This window comes from Heloderma suspectum, chromosome 16, assembly GCF_057233095.1.
Source record: "Heloderma suspectum isolate Gila_16-S chromosome 16, 16-S_ref, whole genome shotgun sequence".
Taxonomy (NCBI): Eukaryota; Metazoa; Chordata; class Lepidosauria; order Squamata; family Helodermatidae; genus Heloderma; species Heloderma suspectum.
The window spans coordinates 2,502,587-2,526,453 of record NC_139473.1 but is presented as its reverse complement, the minus strand read 5'-3'; the positions used below and the strand labels follow the sequence as shown (position 1 = coordinate 2,526,453).

General features: G+C 45.6%; 1 protein-coding gene across 3 annotated transcripts in view; it reads right to left on the bottom strand.

Annotated features, from left to right (window-relative positions):
* Positions 1–23,867, bottom strand: part of TAOK1 (TAO kinase 1) — a 65,479-nt gene that overhangs the window by 24,892 nt on the left and 16,720 nt on the right. For 2 of the 3 annotated variants that reach the window (XM_084823136.1, XM_084823139.1), the window contains exons 2-6: positions 12,390–12,616; positions 9,088–9,159; positions 4,286–4,387; positions 968–1,013; positions 234–330 (exon numbers count right to left, since the gene is read on the bottom strand). In XM_084823136.1, the coding sequence (XP_084679262.1) occupies positions 234–330; positions 968–1,013; positions 4,286–4,387; positions 9,088–9,159; positions 12,390–12,521 (449 nt within the window). In that variant the 5' untranslated portion in view covers positions 12,522–12,616. Of the gene's footprint in view, positions 1–233; positions 331–967; positions 1,014–4,285; positions 4,388–9,087; positions 9,160–12,389; positions 12,617–14,427; positions 14,539–15,333; positions 15,470–23,867 lie in introns of all 3 variants that reach the window. The other variant, XM_084823137.1, reaches the window with a different exon arrangement.

Sequence of the window (23,867 nt, the reverse complement as noted above, 5' to 3'; positions counted from 1 at the left end):
CCAACCCCCTGCTCAAGGCAGGAAGCCTGATTCCCAGGAGGTCTCCCATCCAAGTAGATATTCAGCTAGCTCACCACTGCAGGTTCTCTGTGTTTTATGAAACAAAAACAGAGCCTCTAACAAAGAGGCAAAGCTAGCTGATGCAGATGCCAATGAAGTGTTCTACACAAAATCCTATGAACATGGGTAAATTCAAGCTGCCACAATTAGGGGTGTTGTGTGGAAGGACTTACCTGTGGATCATGTTGTGGGAATGCAAGTATGCTAAACCTTGGAGAGCACCATGGGTAATTGCAGCGATTTCAATCTCTTGCAATGGCTTTTTATGGACTTGAGGAAAGAGAAACTCAATTAGCAAAATGGGCAGGCAAGACCTGTAATGCAGGCTACACAGAGAGCAGCCTTGTCCACCATGGTGCCTTCCAGATGTGCTGGACCACAGCCTCCAAAATCCCCAGTCTGGTAGTGATGGGAGTTGTAGTCCAACACATCTGAGGGGCATCAGGTTGGGGAAGGCTGACATGGAGGGAGATATGGATATGGTGGCTTGCCATTTGGCTGGAGGTCATGCCATCAACTTAACAAGTTATTTTATAGCTGCATTACACAAACATGAGCTTGTGTAATGCAACATCCAATTCTGCAAACACATCAGAAGCCTTCCTGAATAGTTGAATCAGTAAACATCAAGGCTGGCAATGAGGTCGTACACTTTATGAAGCCAATTTGTGGATTTATGCCCTCCTGGGGCAAACAACACAAGGAAGGGGGTGCTAAATCAGGGCCAGAGTCACAGAAAGTTGCCTGGGGTTAAGGAAGGGACTGATGCTAGAAGAATGCAGAAAAACATCGACAAGCTCTGAAAAACTGTCTGTGAAATACGCGAATGCTACGTTCCAGAGGGACTCGCTTCGTCTTGCACACAACACGAGAACTCCTGCAAGTCAAAGAAATGGAGTGGACATACCTTCTAATAAATCTGATGCCGATCCTAAACAGTATTCCATAACAAGCTGCACACGGGAAAAGGGAAAATAAACTGTTTTAGTATTTTAAAATTGGCTAGGATACCCACACAAACACCTAAAATGGGGTACCACACCAATCTCTTCCTCAGGAGAATCCCTGTTCCTCAACAGGCAGCACACCTGTTTTATCAGGACCACCAAACCTCTCCCATCTTCACCGATAACTTCTGTACCAGGTGGACACGCAGACACAGCCTGGCTCTTCCACTTTTCCTCAAAGTGCTCTGTGTGCTCAGACAGACACACATGGTATCTTGAGGAAATGCATTAGAGGAAACTGGACTGTAAGCATCCAGAAACTTATGAGAGAAGCGATGAATCCAGCTAGTTGGGGTGGGGTGTGTCCCTCAGCCTCCTGACAATTTAACTGAGACATGTTCACCATTAAAGCTCTAAAGTACCTGTCAAAAGACATATTTACCCTAAATTTCAGAATCATGCACTCTCTATGGTTTGATCATGCTTTTTATGGGCAAGGGCAGTGGCTTGGTGGCAGAGGCCCTGGTTTGCATGCAGAAGCTCCCAGGTTCAGTCCTCAGCATCTCCAGGTAGAGCTGGGAAAGAACCCTGGATAACTAGCCAGCATCAACTATTCTGGGCTAGATGGACCAATGTTCTGACTCAGGATCAAGCAGCTTCCTATGTTCCTATCCTCTACTGAACAAAAGAAGTCAGTTTACACCAGCCTTCCCCAACCTGGTGCCCTCCTGATGTGTTGGACAGTAACTCCAGTCATCCCCAGCCAGCATGGCCAGTGGCTGGGAACACATTGGGAGAGCACCAGGTTGGGGAAGGCTGGCTGATACCAGATCAAGACATCTTTCCCAGTCCTTCTATGTGAGCTATTTTTCCAGTGGCGATGCCGGGGACTGAAGGTAGGGATTCCCACATGCAAACGATATGCTCTACCTACTGAGCTACGTCTCCTGTGTGCACACACCCACACCTCTGCTGCCACCACCCACCAGCTCTGCCTGAAGAATCAACCATACTATAACAGGCTCCCAGAATGTCATTCTGGACAAGTTCAACATCTTACTTAGACGCATGTCCACAGCTAAGAGTGCCTTGCTCGCTCTCTCTCTCTCTCTCTCTCTCTCTCTCTCTCTCAAAAAAAGAGAACCATCAGCACAGGACTGCAATCAAGTTTTCATTTCTTTTTTTCTTTAAAATATTTCTTGGCTGCCTTTCAGGGCAGGAGCCCTCCTCACAACTTGGCGCCAATGGTCCCTTTTCTGCTCAAGTTGAGGGAATACATTTCCATGCTGGTTTTGGGATTTAAAATGCCAGAGGAATCCAGGCATCGCATGTCACGCAGACAGGGAATTAGAACTCAGGTTCAGGCCAACTGGGGCAGAACAAACCTCAATCGGAAGTACTTTAGCTTAGGGCAAGGGACAGGCTGAAAATCCAGTGTGCTCAGGTATGTCATGTGGGATTAGTTGATCATCCAGAAGGCTCATTCACTGACAGGCTGATCCTACTCGGGTTTACGTGGAACCAAGTCCCACCAACGACAGTGGGGTTTACTTTCAAGAAGGCAAACTAAGCGGCTGCAACCCTGATAGATTCATCAATAGGGACTTAAATGCCATCTCGGTGTTTTGCTTTTGTTTGAATGAGGATTGAAGGGGGCCTTGGAGGCTTATGGTGCTGACGTCCCATCAGCAGGAGAGTTGGAAAGGGAAGCCAGCTTCTCACTTTCATGGCTTCTGCCCTCAAAGGCGACCAAGAAATATTTTAAATAAATAAAAAGAGGGGGCGCTGTGTAAGGCAAACACTGGGAAGCCAATGAAAAGAGTACCAGGATCTTCCAATGCCATCTTCCATTTACTGCTTTAAAAATGTACCCTCAAACAAACAGTGGTCAAGTAGTGACGTATATTAAATAAAACATTACATAAGCAATCTATAAAACATGTCACGCATTACGCAGCTTCAGTTACAGTAATACCTCCCCATAACTTTCACCTCTTCTGCTCCTTAAATATTATCAATGGTTTGATTATGTATTTTATTTTCAATAGATATGCTAGGTAATTACTTATTTTTTATGATATTTATTCCCTGTAGTAACCTATGGCTGCGAGAGCTGGACCATAAGGAAGGCTGAGTGAAGGAAGATAGATGCTTTTGAACTGTGGTGCTGGAGGAAAATTCTGAGAGTGCCTTGGACTGCAAAAAGATCAAACCAGTCCATACTCCAGGAAATCAAGCCAGACTGCTCACTTCAGGGAATGATATGAAAGGCAAAAATGAAGTACTTTGGCCACATCATGAGAAGACAGGATACCCTGGAGAAGGTGCTGATGCTAGGAAAAGTGGAAGGCAAAAGGAAGAGGGGCCAACCAAGGGCAAGATGGATGGACGATATTCTGGAGGTGACGGACTCGACCTTGGGGAAGCTGGGGGTGGCGACGGCTGACAGGAAGCTCTGGCGTGGGCTGGTCCATGAAGTCACGAAGAGTTGGACGCGACTGACCGAGTAAACAACAACAAATGACATTTATATCCCACCTTTCTTCCATCGTGGAACTCAAGGTGGCTCCATGGGATTACCAGGTGGTCTCCCCTCCAAGCACAGACCAGACCCAGACCTGCTTAGCTTCAGCGATGTGGCTGCCGCAGATGCCTTCAGACCAGGCCCTGAGACCTCTGGGAATCCATCTAAAGCAGGGGTAGACCACTTGTGCCCCATCCAGATGTTTTGGCCTACAATTCCCATGATCCCTCACTATTAGCTATGCTGGCTAGGGCTGATGGGAGTTCTAGGCCCAAACATCTGAAGTGCCCCAAATGGCCCATCCCTGTGCTATGGTCTTGAGTATCAAACTGAGAGCCTGATGGTACATTGCGTAAAGAATAAATGTAAAATGGTGCACAAAAGTCTTTAAAATACAGGTTCCAAATTTTACAAGCCAATACTGGGTTTAGACATTTTACTTCAATAATCCAGCAGACCATAAGAGCTCTTATCATAGCTTTTAGGACACCCTCCCCCAATTTAGCACCCTTCAGATGTGATGGACTACAATTCCCATAATCCCCCAGCCATTACATCCATTGGCCATGCATGCTGGGGATGATTCGCATTTTAGTCAACACAGCTGGAGGGTGCCAGTTTGGGGAAGGGGGGTTTATAAGACAGAAATTGGGGAAATGCAGCCATCACTGAGATGCATCGATTCTAATTCAATTCCCCCAGCCAGTGGAGTCACATTTACTTTAACACACACAAATACACAGTCTCTTCTTACCCATGCTGTATGCTCCCGCAAATAGCAGCCTTTGTATTCTATGCTGTTTGGATGTTGAATTCTTTGTAGGAACTTGACTTCTTTAATGATATCCTGCCATTTCTATGAAAGAGAGAGAAAGAAACCACTCTGAGGAAGTGGGGGAAGACAGGAAAAAAGTGACCTAATCAAGACAAACATGCAAGCAGAGGACTAAGAACTAAGTTATTTCTAATTATCTGCTACTAATATTGGGACTGGTACAATAAATCAAGTATCAAGCCCGAATGAAGGTGGCTTTCGCACTCTCTGCTGTGTCACTTTGAGCCAAGGAGAAGCAAACGCCTTTCCTTATTAAGCTGGACCAACCTTCACTAAAGGATTTACACCCCCTCCATCACATGGCCCTCGAGGGAGAGACAGAAGGTAGATCTGGACCTACTGGAAGATCTCTGGATGATCTGTAATAGATCATCAAGGGTTTCTGACACCCAGATCTTTAACAATAGCAGCAATAATATGCCACCCCCCTCACCCTGGTTATACTGCTGAAATGAAGGAAGTCTGTAGTAACCAGGAGTGGATTTTTGTGTGGAGGAAGGACTGTGACCTCTGTTCTGTTCTGGTACTCAAAACAAATTCCTAGGCACAGAATTCTCAAATAATAAGTGAATGTCTTTTGCATCAGATTTTGGTGAAACTCAGGGTTCTAGTAAAAAACAAAGTCAATCCTGCAGTGCTGAAGTCTGTCCACCCGACTTGTCTTTTATTAATGTTGAACTCTCAATTTTATTTAGAATATATTTATCCTTGTTTCCTTTGAAAGTGCCTTTCCTACCACCACCACTATGGAACCACAGGATTCTTCTTGTTACAAATAGCTCCTATAGCAGAGAATGGGCAACCTGCTCTTCTCATCCTAAATTCAAAAGTCCTCTGCAAGTGATCAGCTCAGACCTCTGGCAAGGGTGATCTATCCCTTTACTGGCAGCCTGCTTGGCAGGATGAAAGAGAGAGAAGGGGAGGAGGTGTCAAAAAAGAGAGAAAAGGGGTGCTTCCTACGACCGCTGACATGTGCCCCCCCACAAATTGCCCAACAGGATGTGGCCCTTGACAGAAAAAATGTTCATCACCCTCACCCTGCAACAGGGGTGTCGAACCACTTTCAGCCTGAGGGCTGAATTCCAGTTGGGAGAAGCTCTCGGGGGCCGTATTCCAGTGGTGGGCAGGGCCAAAGGCAAAAGGGGTGGGGCCAAAATATCAGCATAATTTATTTCAACCTTTTAGAATGGGTGCAGTGGGAGAGAATGGGATGTGCAAAAGCTGGGAAGCCCCCAACAATTGGTGGTTGGGGGAAAGGGGGCAGGGCTCTGTGGGGAACCCCAGAGGGCCAGATTAGGCCCCCAGGGAGGCCAGATTTGGCCCATGGGCTTGAGGTTCCACAGCCCTGCCCCAGAGTAACTAGAAACAGAGGAACGGAGGATAGAAACACAACGAGTTACCGAATAGAAACCTAAACACCACTTGGGAATAGAAGGAGTATTACAGCTCAGACAGAACTGAGAAGAGGAGCCTGCGCCCTGCCCGGCCAACCACCTCACAGGGCCATGGCAAGAGTGCTGAGGATGGTGATGGAATGAATAATCAGGACTGCAACATGAGCTGCCTCCTCTCTCAGTAGTGGAGGAGCAACCCAGGGTTTCCACCTGCATTTTTCCAGAAGAGACATACATACCACCACCTTCACTGGAGACAATCCAGCCCTAGTTCTGAAGCAGGCACCATGTGCTCCATTCATACGAACAGAGTATTTATAGATGAATAGTAATTAAAACAGCAGGGCGAGAAGCAGGTACAAATTAGACTTTCATCACCACACAGTTAAACAAGATGCATACGGCTCCAATAACTGAATAAAATGTAATGGCTGAGCCTGAGAAAAACAAGCGCACAGCCACCAAGTCCCCCAGAGCCCTCTGGGAAAGCGCTCTGTCAGCCTTTGTCAGATTCTCAGTACAAAGGGTGGGAGCAGGGCCACGAACAGGCACTTCTGCACCTGAGCCAGCCACCCAATTCTAAACCCACATCCAGGTGAACGGTCACCAGGGAGAGAGCAGAACGTTTGTGAACGTTTTACAAGCTCCCACTGCTGAGACAGATGACTTCTGCTTGAAGGTAGCGTACAAAAAACCGGCTGGTTGCTGATGCCCATCGGCACACACCTGCTTGTCTTCTTTCCCCTCCTGCAGCCATCGCTAAGCCTCAGATCAGTATTTCATAGCTGAATGAATTCTTTGCTGGGTTAAGCTAGGGGAAGGCAAACTTTAGGTCGGTGGGAATCTACTTTGCTGGTTTTTTTTTTTTACTAGAACCCAAAGACCACCAAACCAGAGCCTGGAACAGAAGATCTACACATAGAATTAAAGCATTCTGAGCCCAGGAATTTGCACTGAGTATCAGAACTGAATGGAGCTTGTAGCCCTTCCACACAGCAATCCACCCCTGGCTGTCTTGAGCTTTCCTCATTTCAGCAGTATAAACTTGGGTAAATTACCTGAGATCTACCAGAGGTGTACAAAAATATGCCCGGTGTGGAGAAAGTGAGTAGGGAGATGTTTTTCTCCCTCTCCCATAATATTTGAACCCATGAAGCTGATTGGTGGGAGATCTGGGGCAGATAAAAGGATGGACATCCTCCCACAGTGCAGAGTTAAACTGTGGAACTCTCTGCCACAAGATGGAGTGGTGGCCACCAATCTGGATGGCTTTAAGAGGAGATTAGGAAAATTCGCAGAGGAGAAGGCTGTCAATGGCTTCTAGTCCTGATGGCTATGTGCTACCTCCAGTATCAGAGACAGCATGTCTCTGTGTACCAGTTGCTGTGGAGCACAAACAGAAGCTGCCTTGGAGTGCCTTATTTTGGTAGAAAGGTAGGGTATAAATCAAATCAAATATTGCTGATAGACTCATGTCTCACTTGTGGGCTTCCCATAAGCAGCTCGTCAGCCACTGTGGGAACAGAATGCTGGGCCAGATGGACCCTTGGTCTCATCCAGCAGGGCTCTCCTCATGTTCAGATCTACCTTCTGCCTGCCCCTGTGTTAGGCTATGGGCACATGGCCCAGAAGAAGCTGCAAAAGGGACACTCTGCCTGGCCTTCTGCCTTCACCAAGCCTCTCAGCAAGCTGATGGCTGGATTTATCTCCCATCTTAAAAACCATGTTTAATTATCCTGTAGAGAAAAGAAAACGTTTTAACAAGAGCTGAACTTTGAGGCACATTTGTGCCCCTCCCCAGGACATGGTCCACTCTAGTTACACTACTGGATAGGAGCCAAGGGATCTGCTATGTACAGCAAGCCTTAAGCAGTGAGAGCTGCTTGTATTCATACAAAATCCAAACTCCACTGGAGTTTTTGAAAGACTGCAAAATTAAAACCTCCAAGCATCCTGTCAAGCACAGAACTAAGAGTCTTTGGCCAATGTTCTAGAGCTCAAGCAGATCCAGGGTTGCCAGGAGAATGCGTGACATTCCTAACCCCCAAGGCTTGCTCTCACTGGTAGTGCTCAAAGCCAGCCTTAATCTGCCAGGCCCGGAATTTTCCCACGCTCACACCGCCGCTTCACTGTATCTTTGTGAAGTTCCTCAGGATGAATTTGTTCAGAGTGAAGGGGTCAGAAAAGGGATGAGCTTCTGCCTGATCTGCCTGTTATTAAATTCGGCAGGAAAGCCCTCTGTCTGAGCCCGTGTCTCTGCTGTGTTCATGTCTATCATTCCTAGCAAGCTTTCTTTAATTAGGCAGTGGGGAGGAGGGGTTTATGTGTGCATTTTTGAAAAACAGAGTTTAGAAAGGAATGCTGAAGGCAAAAAAGGAAAATCAACTTGCATTTAAGAATGAACACCACAGTACTAGGTTAGAATCATAGAATAGTAGGGTTGGAAGGGGCCTATAAGACTATCGAGTCCAACCCCAATGCAGGTTCATTTTACTTTTTCTTGTTATATGCGTTTTGTACAAGCAGTCCCTCTTTGTTTTCAAAATGGTGGATCAGGCCCCAGCATAATTCAGCATTCCTCAAAGCACTTCTCCTTGACTTCATTGGTAAGGGCATAATCCCAATTTTTTTTGCATCATGCCACCAAATGGTAGAGCTAAGGTTCCCTACATTGCATTCAGAAGAATCCTGAGAACCAAACTTCTATTTTGTTTTGTTTTAAAAAGCACGCTTCTAGTCCTCATGACTGCCAATATAAATGTAAAGAGAGGGGAATAGGACCTGCTAAAGGCACTGAGTATTTCGGGGAGTGGGTGCCAGGAAATCCTTCTAGTGTTTAGGGAAAGAGCAACTTTTTCCACTTGTTAGGTTTCCTATTCCTTCTGAATTTTACCCTACAAATAGCATGCCCCATACCTGCTGCCTGTCAGAATCCCTGAAGCCATGATCCCCACTTCTTCCTTCCCCTCCATCTAGACTTAAATTTTCCCATTAGGACAAAGAATCCCACACCGTTGTCTCCAAGATGCTCATATTTGGTTTGTGAACATGCCATCTACGTACATTATAAAGATAAAATATTTCCCTCATGTTTGCAATTTACACAATTAATTCTGCTTGTGGTTCAACTTGTGGAATGTGGGCTGAAAAATTCTGGAGTAAGAAATCTGTGAAGTTCCTTTCCCCAGTGGAAGCAGTTAGCCAAGATTCCTCAGGTAAAATTTGTTTTTCTTCTCTCAGCAAAGCTTAAATGAATTCAGGTCAGCGGATGCAGCACACAACCGACACCGATCCAGCACCTGTTGTGTACAGGAGCGGTTCACATACCTCGTTGGATTGCTTCCCACTGTAAGACATTTTCTTGATGGCCACCACTTCATTGGTGCGCACATCACGTGCCTGCAATATTAAAACACACGACTCATCAGAGTTCTGCTCCTGGGACATCCCACCACCCAACTGTGTCAGGACTCAAGACTGGCTGTGGGTCCTGAACGTGGGACGTGAGGATGTCAGGGGAGGGATTGCAACCACCACCCTGGTTTGGCCAAAGGAGAGGAACCGCTAGATGACCAGGTGCAAAAGCCGGAGCAGGTCATGCGCTATCTCTTGACCTCTGAAGAGGCTTCTGGATCAGGGTACTTTGGTAGTCTAAGCACCCAGCTCCTGCTGCTGGCTACAGACAGTCTCTGCTAGGGCACAGGGCTGACAAACAGCTTTCAGGGAACCCTCTTGGGTACGCAGTTGCTCACCCAATGGCCCCAACACAGCCAAGAACTTCTGGAGGGTGGCAGGGGTTCCCTTCCACACTGCTAAAGCCTCCCCAGGCAAACCACCAGGTTTTAGTCATTGGGGATGGGGGATCTGAGCAACGTCTGTTGCCAAGAAGTGCACTGCAGGGCTGAGGAGGTAGGCTTGGCCTGGCCGGTAACCAAGCGGGAATGAAATGCAAGATGTTCGTACTGCAGACCGGGCAACAAGAAGCTGCATTACTGGCAGGCTCCAGGCAGCCTAATGTGAAGCGCCAATATGATGTAATGGCTAGGCAAAACCACGTGTATAAAGAGTGCGTGTGTGGGGAGAGAACCACTTTCCCTTGGTGGGAGAACAGAGCTCAGTTAATAAGAGCAAGGCAAGTTGCTGAAACGAGTCACTGTGGCTAAGCAAGCAACCCTTCACCCTGACTTGTCTGTCTGCACATTTGGAACCCAACCAGCTCTTCCCTCCCCTCCTCCAACTTGTCTCACAGGTGTGCAGGTAGGTTCTGAAGAAAGACTGTCATGTGCCGAAAAGGAAGACACTAGCCTCGGTTAGCACTTTCTGCAGCTTGATGAGTTCTGAGACCTGAACTGATTCTGCTTTGGGACCAACCTTGCCCGCAGTTTGCTGCTGCATCTCATCTTTCTTCTCTACTTAGAAATAAAAAGCTCTCCATTCCCTCCCTGACAATGGCAGAGACATTTTAAGCCTCCAGTTCTCCCTCCTCCAGAGGAAACTGATCACTCAAAGGGTCCTCTCAGCTCCCCAGAGCTTGGAAAAGCTACAATACGGGGAAGAGGCTAATAGTTTAGGAGAAGGAAGTGTGTGCAAATCACCCTTGTTTGCTTTTTTCCTTCTTAAGCTACCACACCCAGAGAATGGCCAAAGTTAAAATCCCAGGTTGCGCAGCTTAGAAGCTTGTGCTGCCATCCTCAGGACCTCACATGCTGCACTGCTCCAGCAGGTGCAGGGTGCTTGCGAGAAGGGGGGCCATTCCCAGCTGTGTGCGACAACGCCCGACTGACAATGGGCACCAGTGCGTGTCCACGTCCACACCACAACGTGCTTTTGTTAGGGCTGCTATTGTTCCAGGGAGGAACTCCTCATCCTGGGCAAGGAAACTGGAGCCGAGCACCGCGAGTCTCCATGACAAACCTCCCGTTCAAGGCAAACCTCCAGCATCGCAATGCCCTTGCTACTGCTGCTTGCTTCCTGGGAAGCCCATTCACATGGGTCACAAGGAAACCTGCCTGACTCCAGGTTTTTAAAGGCCCTTGAACGAGATACTCTCAGTGGGCCCCCTCCATTGGGCTACCTCACAGACTACCTCACAGAATCATAGCATGGCAGGGTTGGAAGGGGCCTATAAGACCATCGAGTCTCCCTCACAGATGGCTGTTCAGCTCCATCTTGAAAGCTTCACCTTCTCACCACCAGTGTCAGCAGCTGCTCTTGTCCCTCGTCCTCTTTCTCATCGTTGCTGCCACTTGCTTGCTTGGCAGGTGTAGCACCAGTAAGCAAGCAGGCAGTGGTGTCCGCTCCTCCTCCTTTGCAACACCACTGTTGTCTGGGCCAGAGCAATAGGCAGGCGAACAAGCATGTTGTAAGGGTGAAGAGGAGGAGCAACTACAGGGTGCTCTTGTCAGTGGGCCCCTGCAGGGGGGCAGGTCCTTCGCAGATGCCCAGCCACCCCTGTCTTTGGCCCTGCCGCTATCAACCAGCCCGCGGCTTGAGCTGGCTGTGTGAGTGCATGCATGTCCCCCTTGCTGAAGAGGCAAATTTGCAGTGGGGTACCTTGATGAGAACCAGATCATGGTACAGAAAGAGGCTTAGTCACCTCGGTGGATGACTTACACCAGGATATGGACTCTGTGTGTGCATGCGCATGAGAAAGAGACAGAGACAGCCACCCTGTTGCTTCTCCTGGATCTCCCAGCCGCATTCTCAGCAGTGGCCTCCTATCTGAGAAATTCCTTCAATTATACACTCAGCTCCCTTCCTATTACCTTTCAGACAAGCCCTTAAGACTTCTCTATTTCAGTCTGCCTTTGGTTAAGGATTTGTAGATATAGATATATTAACCTTTTTATTTGGCTGGCTTTTGAATTATTATTATTATTACACTTACATCCTGCCTTTTTTCCTCTTACAAGGAACCCAAGGTGCCTCACACGGTCCTCCTCTTCTCCATTTTAACCTCGCAACAACCCTGTGAGGTAGGTTAGGCTAAGAGTCAGCAACTGGTCCAAAGTCACCCAGGGAGCTTCCATGGCCGAGTGGGGACTAGAACCCAGGTCTCCCAAGTCCCAGCCCAAACCCTCTAACCACTACACCACACTGGCTCTGGATTTTGTAAATTTGGCTGTTTTAAAAACATCTGTTCTGTGCTACTACTGAAATGCTGTTTTTGTTCTAATATTTTTGTTTTAATATTTAGGCTGCTTTGGGGGAAAATTGTTGGTAAAGCAGCCTATAAATCTAAGTAATAAATAAACTAAGTAATACACTCTGTCTTGGTAAAGGTGAGATTGGACTACTCAGTGGTCTCCTAGCCCTGACACAAAGCAGGCCCTCTGAATAGGAGTCTCCCAGCAGAAGGGTCAAAGGAAAGGAGTTTTTGCCTCCCAAACGTTTTGAAAAACTACTGCTCCAGATTATAGCCACAGATCCCAATTCCATCTGGGCAGGTGACATTAAGGGGTGGGGACTGAGGAGGCAGTCTGAGCTTAGGACAAAATGCTTGTTTGTGTTGTGACCTGAGGAAAGTGGAACCTGGGGGTTGCTGAGTGTTGGCTGCAAGTTTCCTTTCTATGTGCCCCACAAGGAACCTGCAGCCCTTTGACCTCTACTGCCCACCCAAGCCCTCTTACAAAATAAACAGCTCCGAAGCTTCCATGGCCGATCTCTCGGAGATCCGTGAAGAGCTTCTCCGGATCTTCTTTGAAGAAGAGCTCTGCAATTTCTGGGTCCTTCAGGCTGCCCGCTCGGTTGGTGGATGGCATTCTGCTGGGCAGTTAGCCAACCAACTCTCTGGCTTTAAAGTGCCACCTCGACCCTGGGCTCATCTGTATGAATGGAGCCTCTGCAGCATGGATCACTAAAAAGGAACAGGAGAGAGAGAAAAGGGAGCACGTTACAGGAATCTAAAGCAAACCACAAGCTGCATCAAATCCTACCTAGGCCAATCACTCCAGCCATACCAAGGCTCCACTCACATAATGTACTTACTCCAAATTATACTCCATGTTGGAAGTGGCCTACCCCTGCCTTAGGAGAGGTGGGGAACCTCACTGCCCCTCTGGTACCCACTGGGGGAACGCCCCACCTGCGGCACCAAAACTGCTGCTGAATTTACTGCGGCAGCAAATGTGGCAGGCAGGGAGGCTGCATGCGGGTTGTGGGCCATGTGTTGCCTGCCCCTTTTATAAGGGTTTCCATGGTGCGCACATCACCACAAAGCTCTCTTGGGGACTGAGATTCTGGGTGTTGCCAGATCGTGCTAATGTATGACTCCAAAGCTGGCAATCAGACATTGTGCTACTGCTCAACAGGGCAGCTTTCCCCAACCTGGTGTCCCCCCACATGCGTTGGACTGTAACTCATATCTTTCATGCTGGCTGGGGAAGATAGGAGTTGCAGTCCAACACATCTGGAGGTCAGCAGGTTGGGGAAGACTGCTTTAGGGCCTCCTTAGAATGGTCTCCACTGCTCCCATAATGCACAGCAACCAAACATAGGTCTCCCTTTTTACTTGTGGTAGATCACTCACTCACACACACACGCACGCACCCTTTGCGTGCAAACGGTTTCAGGTTTGTTTGCTGGCATTGCCTATAAAAAGGCTTACCAGTAGCAGGACAGCCTGAGAGAGGACAGGTGAGCTGTCGTCTGTCAGAGGAGACCACACTGGGCAAGACGGACCAACAACCAGATGCTGTGCAATGCATTCCATCTCCCCCTAAGTAACATCGTAAATTAGATAAGCTTTCATATAATCATGGAGAACTACACCTCCTAAGATCAGGTATTCCTAGGTCTACCTAGGCTAGCTTATGCAATGCCAGTCATAGGTTCAGTTAGATCATACTGTAACAGAATACCTACTACCACATCAGAGAAGTCAGCAACTCCTGTTTCTATAGCAATGGAGCCAGAAACACAGAGATTGTGTAGTCAAGTAATCTGACAGAATGTTAAGAAATCCCGTTCTGCCCAGCCCTCTGTGTACATGCTCGCATTCTCCATAAAAATCAAGAGAATGTCAGAACCCCTTTCTTGAGGAAATCATCCCATGACTGCAGTAAACGAAGAAAAAAACATCTTTGCCATTTTTATTTATTTAGTTAGTTATTACATTTCTATACTGCTTGGTACCCGAAGCTCTATAAAATATTTCCTACTCCTTCAAGGGAGTTAATGCTGGAACTAGAACTGGAATCCTTCTGTTCTAAAGACAGGGGCCCAGTGTGTAGGAAACATGGTTCCCCACAGAGTGCTTTGGATTGCAGTTCCCACAATCCCTGACCACTGGCCATCCTGGGTAGGGCTGATGGGAGTTGTACTCCACACATCTGGAGGGCAGCAGGCTGCTTACCCCTACTTTCACCAGTTGGCTATTCTGGAAAGCGTGGCTAAATGCTGGAACTGGTCCATCACTGTTCTCACCACACCCACTTCACAGGATAGGCCAGACTTGACCGTCCCTCAACATAGTGTTCTGATAAGCTGGGAACCATCACACCCCTCTTTTAGTCAGACCCTCCACCTAGGACATTGTGCTAGCTGTTTAAGTGACTAGGCTTTCAGACGAAGATGTTGGATGTTTGAAGTGACTACAGACACATCTCTGGCATCCCCCCCTCTAGCCCAATGTGTGTGGTGTAAACCAGACCAAGAGGTGGAGGCTACCTGGGTTGTGCTTCTCCTGGGCTGACTGTGGTAAGGGATATACTACACAGAGACAGGAGCAACTTCAGTCAGTACTCTAAAAGCAGGCTGTTATCTGTGATATCCTTTTACCTAGGAGGAAAAGTCAACAATGCTACAACTTCATCCTCACTCTGAAAAGGAATTAAACACTATAGAACAGAAGCATCAGGCAGAAGGGGGGTGGGAAAGCCAATAAGTGACAGTACACTCGATATTACTGAAGAAATTATTCTCAGCTCAAACGATAATGAGGTCATGTCCCATCTTTAAGTAGTATCAGATCCTTATTAAAAAAAGGGGGGGACACATGCTGCAATCTCACAATGCCCCTTTACCCCTCTATCCCTTAGCTAGAGGGATGAGTGTTTGACAGACCTGCCAACTACCTCTGGACAAGGCTGTGCATTCCTGGATCACAAGAGCTGCACACAAGAGCTGGAGTACACTGCTGCTCTCATCCATACCCACCACTATTACTAGGACAAGACCTGAGCCCAAGGCTACGAAGTGCCAATAAAAGGCTTATTACTCAAAGTCTCCAAAGCTAGCCAAATACCATGCCAGTAGGAGTGGCTACTAGCCATGATGGCTATATACTACCCTCAGTATCAGAGGCAGCATGGCTCTGAATGCCAGTTGCTGGGGAACAACTGCAGGAGAGGGAGATTTCCCCTCAGCTCTGATCCAGCAAGGCTCTTCCTATGTTCTTAGGAGTGGCTGCTATCTGAGCAATGCCCTTCCCAACCACAGTAAATTACTGTACAAGGAAACTTTATAAAGTGCTTTTTAACTTTAAATTTTGCAGACCGCCTAGAGGGCTATGCTGAGTGGGTGGTGTTTAAGTGCTGACCCAAACAAACCTTAAATCAACAACTGCTTTGCTACCTTATGAAATGTTTCCTTAAGTTTAGACCCTTTTGATGTTCTGTGAGAGGATAACCGCAGTTTTTTTCTGTTACAGCCTCGGAACTTTTGGTGCTCATTATGTCCAAATTGGTACCTTTGTGTCACAGTAATATATCTGAAAAAAATTCATTTTTCCTATTTTAAAAGGGAATGCTCAAGGCAGTTTACATCATTAAAACAAATTATGCAATAAAAAACAGATAAGCTTCAGAATGCAATAATAAAACATTGTAAACAAAAGCACAGATTACTTGCAAACTGAAAAAGCCTTAAAACAAATAAAAATTACCACTAAAAGCAGGTAAATCAAAAGCTTGCTGAAGGTGTACAAATTTCAGGTGGCAGCAGAACCCGGGCAAAGTGCCAAATTAATTTTCCAAGGCATAGGGAGTTCCATGGCTGTGCATCCCCAATGGCATCTCAGAAGGTGACAGGACATTCAAAAGGGCTTCACCAGATTATCTTAACTGATGGGCACATTAAGCTGGGGGAGGCAGTCCTTTAGGCAACGTGATCATACATAAGCAGGAAGGGTAGCAAAAAAGTAAGATTTAGTTGCTGCCAACACCTCCACAGAAAAGTTGTAAGAACATAAGAGCAAACTTGTTGGATCAGATCAAACAGACTTATCTAGTGTCTAAAACAGATACAACATTTCTGGACATTTCAAAGCCATGAGAAAAAAAATTTCCCTGGAAAAGCCCAACATTTTGGAGAAAACTGGAATATATGCAATATTTACTTTCTTATTAAACCTAAACTTATGTCATTGCTTGCTAAACATTAAATGCATAATTTATAACTTAGCATATAAAATTCTACTATTTGGCATATTTATCCCAAGAAATGCCCTAGTTTTGTACAGGCAAAGCTGAAAATATACCCAATACTAGAAAGGAAGCTGCAAATGGGTGCATTCTGTCCTATCTGAGTGCATGCATCTAGTCTCTAACATATCGGAGCCTTCATATCTCTAGGCTTTAGAATAAGAGCCCGGCTGAATCAGACCAAAGGCCTGCCTAGTCCCTAACATGGTTTTAAGCTCATCTTGGGTTGGATTCATCTCACTTAAAAAAAAAAAAAAAGCAATTCTAGGCATCCCTGCAACTATTTTATTGCCCCAGAAAAAAGGGAACTAATCTGTCTCTAACCAGCAACACCAAGGGCTGGGCCTCCAGTCCCAACCCACTTAAAGCCCTGTTCTTTATTGCTGCCTTTTGTTCTGCTATTACAGTATGGAGGGTTTGTCTTGTTGTTAGTATTACATTTCCCTTGATTTACCCTTAAAACATAATGAGTACCAATAATGCACCATGAAATTCTTTGAGGGTGGGATGGTAGGTGGAGTCACAGAACAAAGCCATGTGAAATTCTGCACAATGCAGAGAGACGAAGTGAGAGGTTGTAAAGCAGCTGTTCCCCAAACTGGGGCCCTCCAGGTGTGTTAGACTACAGCTCCCATTATGCTAGCTGTGTGTGATGGGAGCCGCAGTCCCAACATACCTGTAGAGTACCAGGTCGGGGAATGTTGAATGTAAACCATGTCTGTGGTTTTAAGCATTATGTTGTCTTGCTTCAAACATGCTACAAGTTGCAGCAAGAATTGGCTGACACTTTCTAACGTTTTCGATGAATAAATTGGTAACTCATTTTTAACTGCCATTAGAAACACTCCAACCTACGTCTGAAGCGTTACTGAGATCGGCCAAGCAGGGTCATCATCTCTGCCCTTTACAGTTGTCTAGTGTACTGGGAGAAGTACAACTAATGAAGGATTTTGCCAGAAATTATGGAAGAATCCCACTAGGGAGAACACTGGGGTGCCAAGTGACTTTACTGGTTTAGATCCCCTTGTGTAGAATAAGAAAAACGGGGGGGGGGAGCTACAGGAGTTCACCAAGCTGTCCGCCATAGCTTAGGGGCTCTGAAAGAAATTCCTATGCCTTTGTGTTTATTAGACAGAGAAATATTAGACAGAGAAAGAAGGGGGAGGGAGAAAGAGAAAAATACACTAAAAGGAATGTTTGTTTCCTTAAGTGTGGTAGATCCCAAAATATGTGTTATTCTACATAAACATTTTAAGAATGGTTGCCATTTTAAGTCCTATTTATTTTGACCGTTGGTTCTGTTTGTAAGCTTTCTCCCCCTTTGACACCTAACTCTAGTAACAATGAAGCCTAAACAACCTTTTTGGTGTTAACATAGCTTTCCAGTTTTCTAAAATAATTTAGAAATTATCTAATTTAGATAATTCAGCCCTTAAGTAAGCTCTTGCTATCCAGAGCCTATTTTCTGCTGAAGGAAGCTGGTACTGTGTCACAGAGCCAGATTATTAAAAGTAATAGACAGCTTGGATTATAGAACCACCTAGGATCACACATTTCTTTGCAGGATGGGACAGTTTTAGTTCAGATGCTTTGGATCTGCCCTAAACAAGGTAACACCCTTACTATATCTCCAGCAATTGTCACCAGAAAGAAGCCTCAGTTTTTAGATGCTGGTTTGGGAACCAATGGATTTTAGTACAACCTTTTGTTGAATTAGCCTAAGACTATTTGATTACGCCAATTGTTTGATTACGTTTAGGACAATGTTCCAGGGACAATGAGCAAGTTATTGACCAAACCCTTAGTTCCTGAAAGTTCCAAGGTACTGTTAAGTTGTATTTAATCAGAATTACAGTAATTCTAGAAAAAAGTTGTAAGATTTTTTTAGAGTATCAGTTTATTAATTGGGGGAGGTTCTGATGCACTTGATGCATCAGGCCTGACATTGTGGTTTTAATGTTCTATATATTTTAAATTGTTTTATTGTGTGCTGTTTGGTTTTAATTTTTGTGAACTGGCCAGACAGCTTCGGCTATTGGGTGGTATAGAAATGAAATAAATAAATAAATAAATAAAATTTTGGGCTAAATTACTGAATATACTGTCTTTAAGCAGATGTACAGTCAGGGCCAGAAATATCGGAACAAGGATAACTGTTTTGGCAGTTGGCCTCTGTACACCAACACACTGAAGTTGAAAGGAAACACACCCAGATGGGAGCGAAGTCAGGACTTTCAGCTGTAATTCAAGGGGTTTGACAAAAGTGGGGCACTAACCATTCAGGAAGTACAGGCAGTGGCATACACCCCCCCCCCCCAATTGTTGGTGGCTCATAAGTAATGGAACAAATGGCTGACAAGCAGCTGCATGGCCAGGTGTGGCCTGTTTCCTGGGTACCCCATGACCAATCAAGCAGATAAAAGGCCTGGAGTGGTTCTGAGTGTTACATTTGCATTTGGTAGCTGTTCACTGGAACCCCCAACATGAGGTCCAAAGAGGTGTCCATGCGAGTGAAGGAGGCCATCATTAGGCTGAGGAAACAAAATAAACCCATCAGAGAGATAGCAAAAACATTGGGAGTGGCCAACACAACAGTTTGGAACATCCTGAAAAAGAAGGAATTAACTGGCAAACTCAGCAACAGCAAAAGGCCTGGAAGACCACGGAAGACAACTAAAGTGGATGACTACAGAATTCTGCTCATGGTGAAGAGGAACCCTTTCACAGCATCTAGCCAGGTCAAGAGCGCTCTTGAGGAGGTAGGCATGTCATTGTCAACATCTACAGTCAAGAGACAGCTTTATGATTGTAAATACTGAGGCTTCACGACAACATGCAAACCGCTGGTAACGCTCAAGAACAGAAAGGCCAGATTAGCCTTTGCCAGCAAACACCTAAACAAGCCTGCCCAGTTCTGGAATAAGATTCTTTGGACTGATGAAACCAAGATTAACTTGTACCAGAATGATAGGAAGAGAAAAGTATGGAGAAGGAAAGGAACAGCTCATGATCCGAAGAATACCACATCTGTCAAACATGGTGGAGGCAGTGTTATGGCATGGGCATGTATGGCTGCCAATGGAACCGGGTCACTGGTGTTTATTTATGACCTGACTGCTGACAAAAGCAGCAGGATGAATTCTGACGTGTATAGGATTCAGCCAAATACTGCCAAACTGATAGGACGCCGCTTCATATTGCAGATGGATAATGACTCAAAACATACAGCAAAAGCTACCAAAGAGTTTCTCAAGGCAAAGAAGTGGGATGTTCTTCAATGGCCAAGTCAGTCACCTGATCTCAACCCAATAGAGCATGCTTTTCACTTCCTGAAGACAAGACTGAAGGCAGAAAGACCCACAAACAAGCAGCAGCTGAAGGCAGCTGCAGTAAAGGCCTGGCAAAGCATCTTGAGGGAGGCAACTCAGCATTTGGTCATGTCAATGGGTTCCAGACTTCAGGCAGTCATTGACTGCAAAGGATTTTCATCCAGGTATTAAAGGCGATCCTTAAGTTTGAAATGATGTTGGTTTGTTCCATTACTTAAGAGCCACCAATGATGGGTGTGTGTGTGTGCCACTGGCTGTCCTTCCTGAATGGTTAGTGCCCCACTTTTGTCACACCCCTTGAATTACAGCGGAAAGTCCCGACTTCGCTCCCATCTGGGTGTGTTTCCTTTCAACTTCAATGTGTTGGTGTACAGAGGCCAACTGCCAAAACAGTCATCCTTGTTCCGATATTTCTGGCCCTGACTGTAGGAAGCTTAAAAGAGGTTTTTTTGTAGTATACAAGGTTGAAAATGTATCACCTGCAGCTATTAACTGAAATGTGCATTAAGACTACCTGGTTTCCATATTTGATGCTTGAATACGACACAGTGTAACACGATTTCCCAAACTGGTTGAAAGGTTCTTCCCACAAGTCCAAATCATTCACATTGTTTTTACACAACCCAACAGGACCAAATGCCTAATATATTTTATTATATAAAGTAATATTTTGTAAGGTCCCAAAATTATCAGTATGTTTGAATTTGCATGTGTACAGCATGAATGTGCTAATATAACTCAGCAGCCCCAAACCTTCTGAAATGTCCACTACCATGAAGTTGCATGTTAAGAAAAGGGAAGTAGAAGAAATAGAATAAGAATGAAATGCCATTTTCCATCTATTACTCAAATATTTTACTCAAGTAAGGAGGCCCTGGCCTTGAGAAAAGATTGACCATGGGTTTTAAACAGAAAACACCTTCATATTAACAATTGCTGGCATCTGAGGTGTTGCCCATGTACTAGCAGAATTCTCAAAACACAATCAAACCTTGACTAAACCGGAAAAATCAACAAAGACAATACTGAGACACCCCTCTGGTAAGGCACTCCATGAGGTCAGGACAAGCCAAAAGTCCTGCCCCCAAGGTCTGTTCCCTGCCACCGTCACAGATGGGTGGGTTTGGAGGGGCACCTGAAAGAACACAGGAATCCAAGTAGAATGCAAAAGTACTACTCACTTGGAATAGTACTTCTGATTATCCCAGATGGCACTCCACAAACTGCATTGGAGAAATGGACTGATGAACTCCTAAATGCAACAAATCAATGTTATCTATAATAACCTATGCCCAACTGCAATCTAAGCGGGGGCTAAGGTAGTTCTATCTTTTAACACCTCACAAATGACTGCCCTGCACACCTCTGCCCAAGGAAGGTGGCCCCTCACAGGAAGGACTGTGACCTGCACTGGAGAAGCCCTATTTTATTTTGCTTTGTGCACATCTAGATCACCCCACCACCAGGGTTCTCTGGGTCGTGTAAAGGTAAATTAAAAATACAAAATAACAGACAATGATATAAACAGAAGAAAAATCAAGATAAAATAAAACTGGCAAATGGTAAAAACTGTGCATCATAAAAACCAAAGTAAAAAGAAAAAAGAAAAAGTGAGGCCTCAGAGCAGTCTTCTTCCAACTTGGTGCCCTCCAAACGTGTTGGGCTACAACTCCCATCATCCCCAGTCAGCATCACCATTGGCTTCCCTAATACATACCTTTATCAATTGTCATATGGATGCTGCCAGAGCCTTTCTGCCTGTGTTTGCTGTGTGGCACTTAACAAAGAATGCCACATCTATCCTAAAAAAAACCCAGACTGGAGCTGAAAATCTTACCTGCTCTCCTAAAGTCTTGTGTGCCACAGTTTCTTCTATGGACTGGGAAAGAGCAATGAGAATGGTGATGAAACACAGAAATCATCAGGGGCTTAATGGCCAGTTCTGGTCAAAAGGACAAGCTTATCCATATGAATTAAGCACAAACTGAACGAGATAAAGCCCCACAACTCAAGATACCCTCCCAAACGGTTACAGAGTGGCAATAAAAAAGGCTACCAATGTTGAGAAAACAGAGCATTTAATAATCAAGATGGCTCAAATGCTTCTTTACTGTTCCTGTATTTTATGGTTTTGCCTTTTTATTTTGTAAACCGCTCCAAGAGCTCAAGCTGTTGGGAAGTACAGAAAAGTGGATAAACTAAGTACAGCTTTTAGGACCAACTTTAAATCCCAGAAGGAAACTGGTAAAAGGATACTCACTCCTTAACAACATAGAGCCCATGGGTACATGCATCAATGCAATCATGCTCCCCTAGAGAGTATTGGGTTTATAACTTCTCAGGGCTATCTGGCAAAAATAAAAAATATAGATCTAGAATATGACAGTGGTTGGACAAGTAGGGTCTGCGACAAAATGCTGCAGTATAACCCTGTATAGCGGAGCAAGAGGAGCTTCCCTCCTTCAGCCTTAAGCCCCTTCCAGAAAGGAACCAGAATTGTTAAGAGACCTGAGCAGGCCAATAGCCCTCTTCTCCTCCCCCACCCACTGCACAACAGTCACCCCATCATTCAGAGAGGACCACTGAACATCTTGCAGTTTGGGAAACCACAGTCTGAGAAGCCGGCAAAGCAATTTCTCGATATGTCTGCTGTGTCTGAAGACAAAGAGCCTATTATTGGAGCAAGTAACAGACTGTGAGGTGAAAGATGCTCTTGTTGAGAAGATTGGCAGATCCTGACTTTATGGCGTAGCCCCCACCCACACAGACTGGCATCCATAGCCAAAAACTTCCTGTTGTGCTGTCGTTGGGAGTCCTCCGCCACCCCCAACCCCGCCTTCTGGCTAGAGATCTCTCCTGTCATGATGTCAAGGGGGCAACAGGGTAATACAGTATCCTGGCATAACAGCGGATGTTTCTGCTTTCATAAAAGGCCACATGAAAACATGCCCATGTTATGAACCCGATATTTGAAACCATGGACTCTTAAGGCTGGTGACTATGTTGATCCTGATAGGCCTCTCGTGTTTGATTCTGCTGATCCAGAATGTCTGTTTGGGTGCTGGAAAAACTTGCATACCATTGCATTCAGAAGCCTTCCCCAACTTGGTGCCCTCCAAATGTATTATAAGCTTGTTGTTTATTCGTTCAGTCACTTCCGACTCTTCGTGACTTCATGGACCAGCCCACGCCAGAGCTTCCTGTTGGCCGTCGCCACCCCCAGCTCCCCCAAGGTTGAGTCTGTCACCTCCACGGACCGTCCATATATTATAAGCTAGTCCGCCACCAATTATCTGATTTGGTATTAGGCAGCTTCCTGTGCAAGTATGTACTCCCTGAACCTGAAACAGGGCTACGACTAATCAAAATGTGTTCCCAGGTTATGGAAGGCTGCCCTTACAATAGGCTTATGGGCACAGATAGGCAAGCATCCTTCACCTCTCTTCATGACATAAATTACGCAATTGTACCACAACCACTGTGGTGGTTAGATCTCTGTGCTGCTCTTCTATCTGGTGCCCTCCAGGTGTGCTGGACCACAACTCCCAGCACCTGGTTTATCGTTGCATGTGGATGTGGTCAGTGTTTGCATGCAGGTACCATGTCCTTCTTTGTGTGTGTGTGTGTGTGTGTGTGTATGTGGGGGGGGAATGGGCTCCTATCAAGTGAATAACTTAACATCTAAAATGTTTCTGGTTGTTCATGATCAGTAACTTCTGAACACTGTAGCAATATCCAGCAAGGCTTAAGAATATGAGAACAAGCAAAGGCAAAATTATTATGCTTTTTAAATCTCGCGTGAAGATTATCTGAAGATTCCCCAACAGGCAAAGTTTCTAGCTTTGTTTAAATCTTGCTTAGGGGTTGTTAAGGGGGTGGTGGGCTTTTTGTGCCTTCAGATCCTCTAGCTTCCCGTCAGCTAGCCATGTTACCTACTGAATTTTCAAAACAATCTCATCTGGGTTAAAACTGAGGACATCAGGTTAAATGACACTGCAGTGGTTGCAACAGAATGGTAGCCCAAAGTTAAGGGTAGCATTTAAGGTTTTGCAGCATCTGAGCCATAAGAAGAGTAACCAGTGATACAATTTAGAGCCATTCCCCCTTTAGGATCTAATGTAAGAGAAGGAACTAATTTCATCCTCCCATGGTCTCCCTTCCATGCCCACCCTAAAGCACCTGGGACTTTCTGTTATGTTGCATAACAGGTTACTTACAATGTAAGGTTACTTACAATTCCACAGAGTGCACAAAGCAGAAATTAAAATTACCCTCACATACTATTAAATTCTTCCTGAATGGCTTTTAGCTGACAGTGAGAATTACTCTCTCTTTTATGAATAGGGAGGTCATAGAA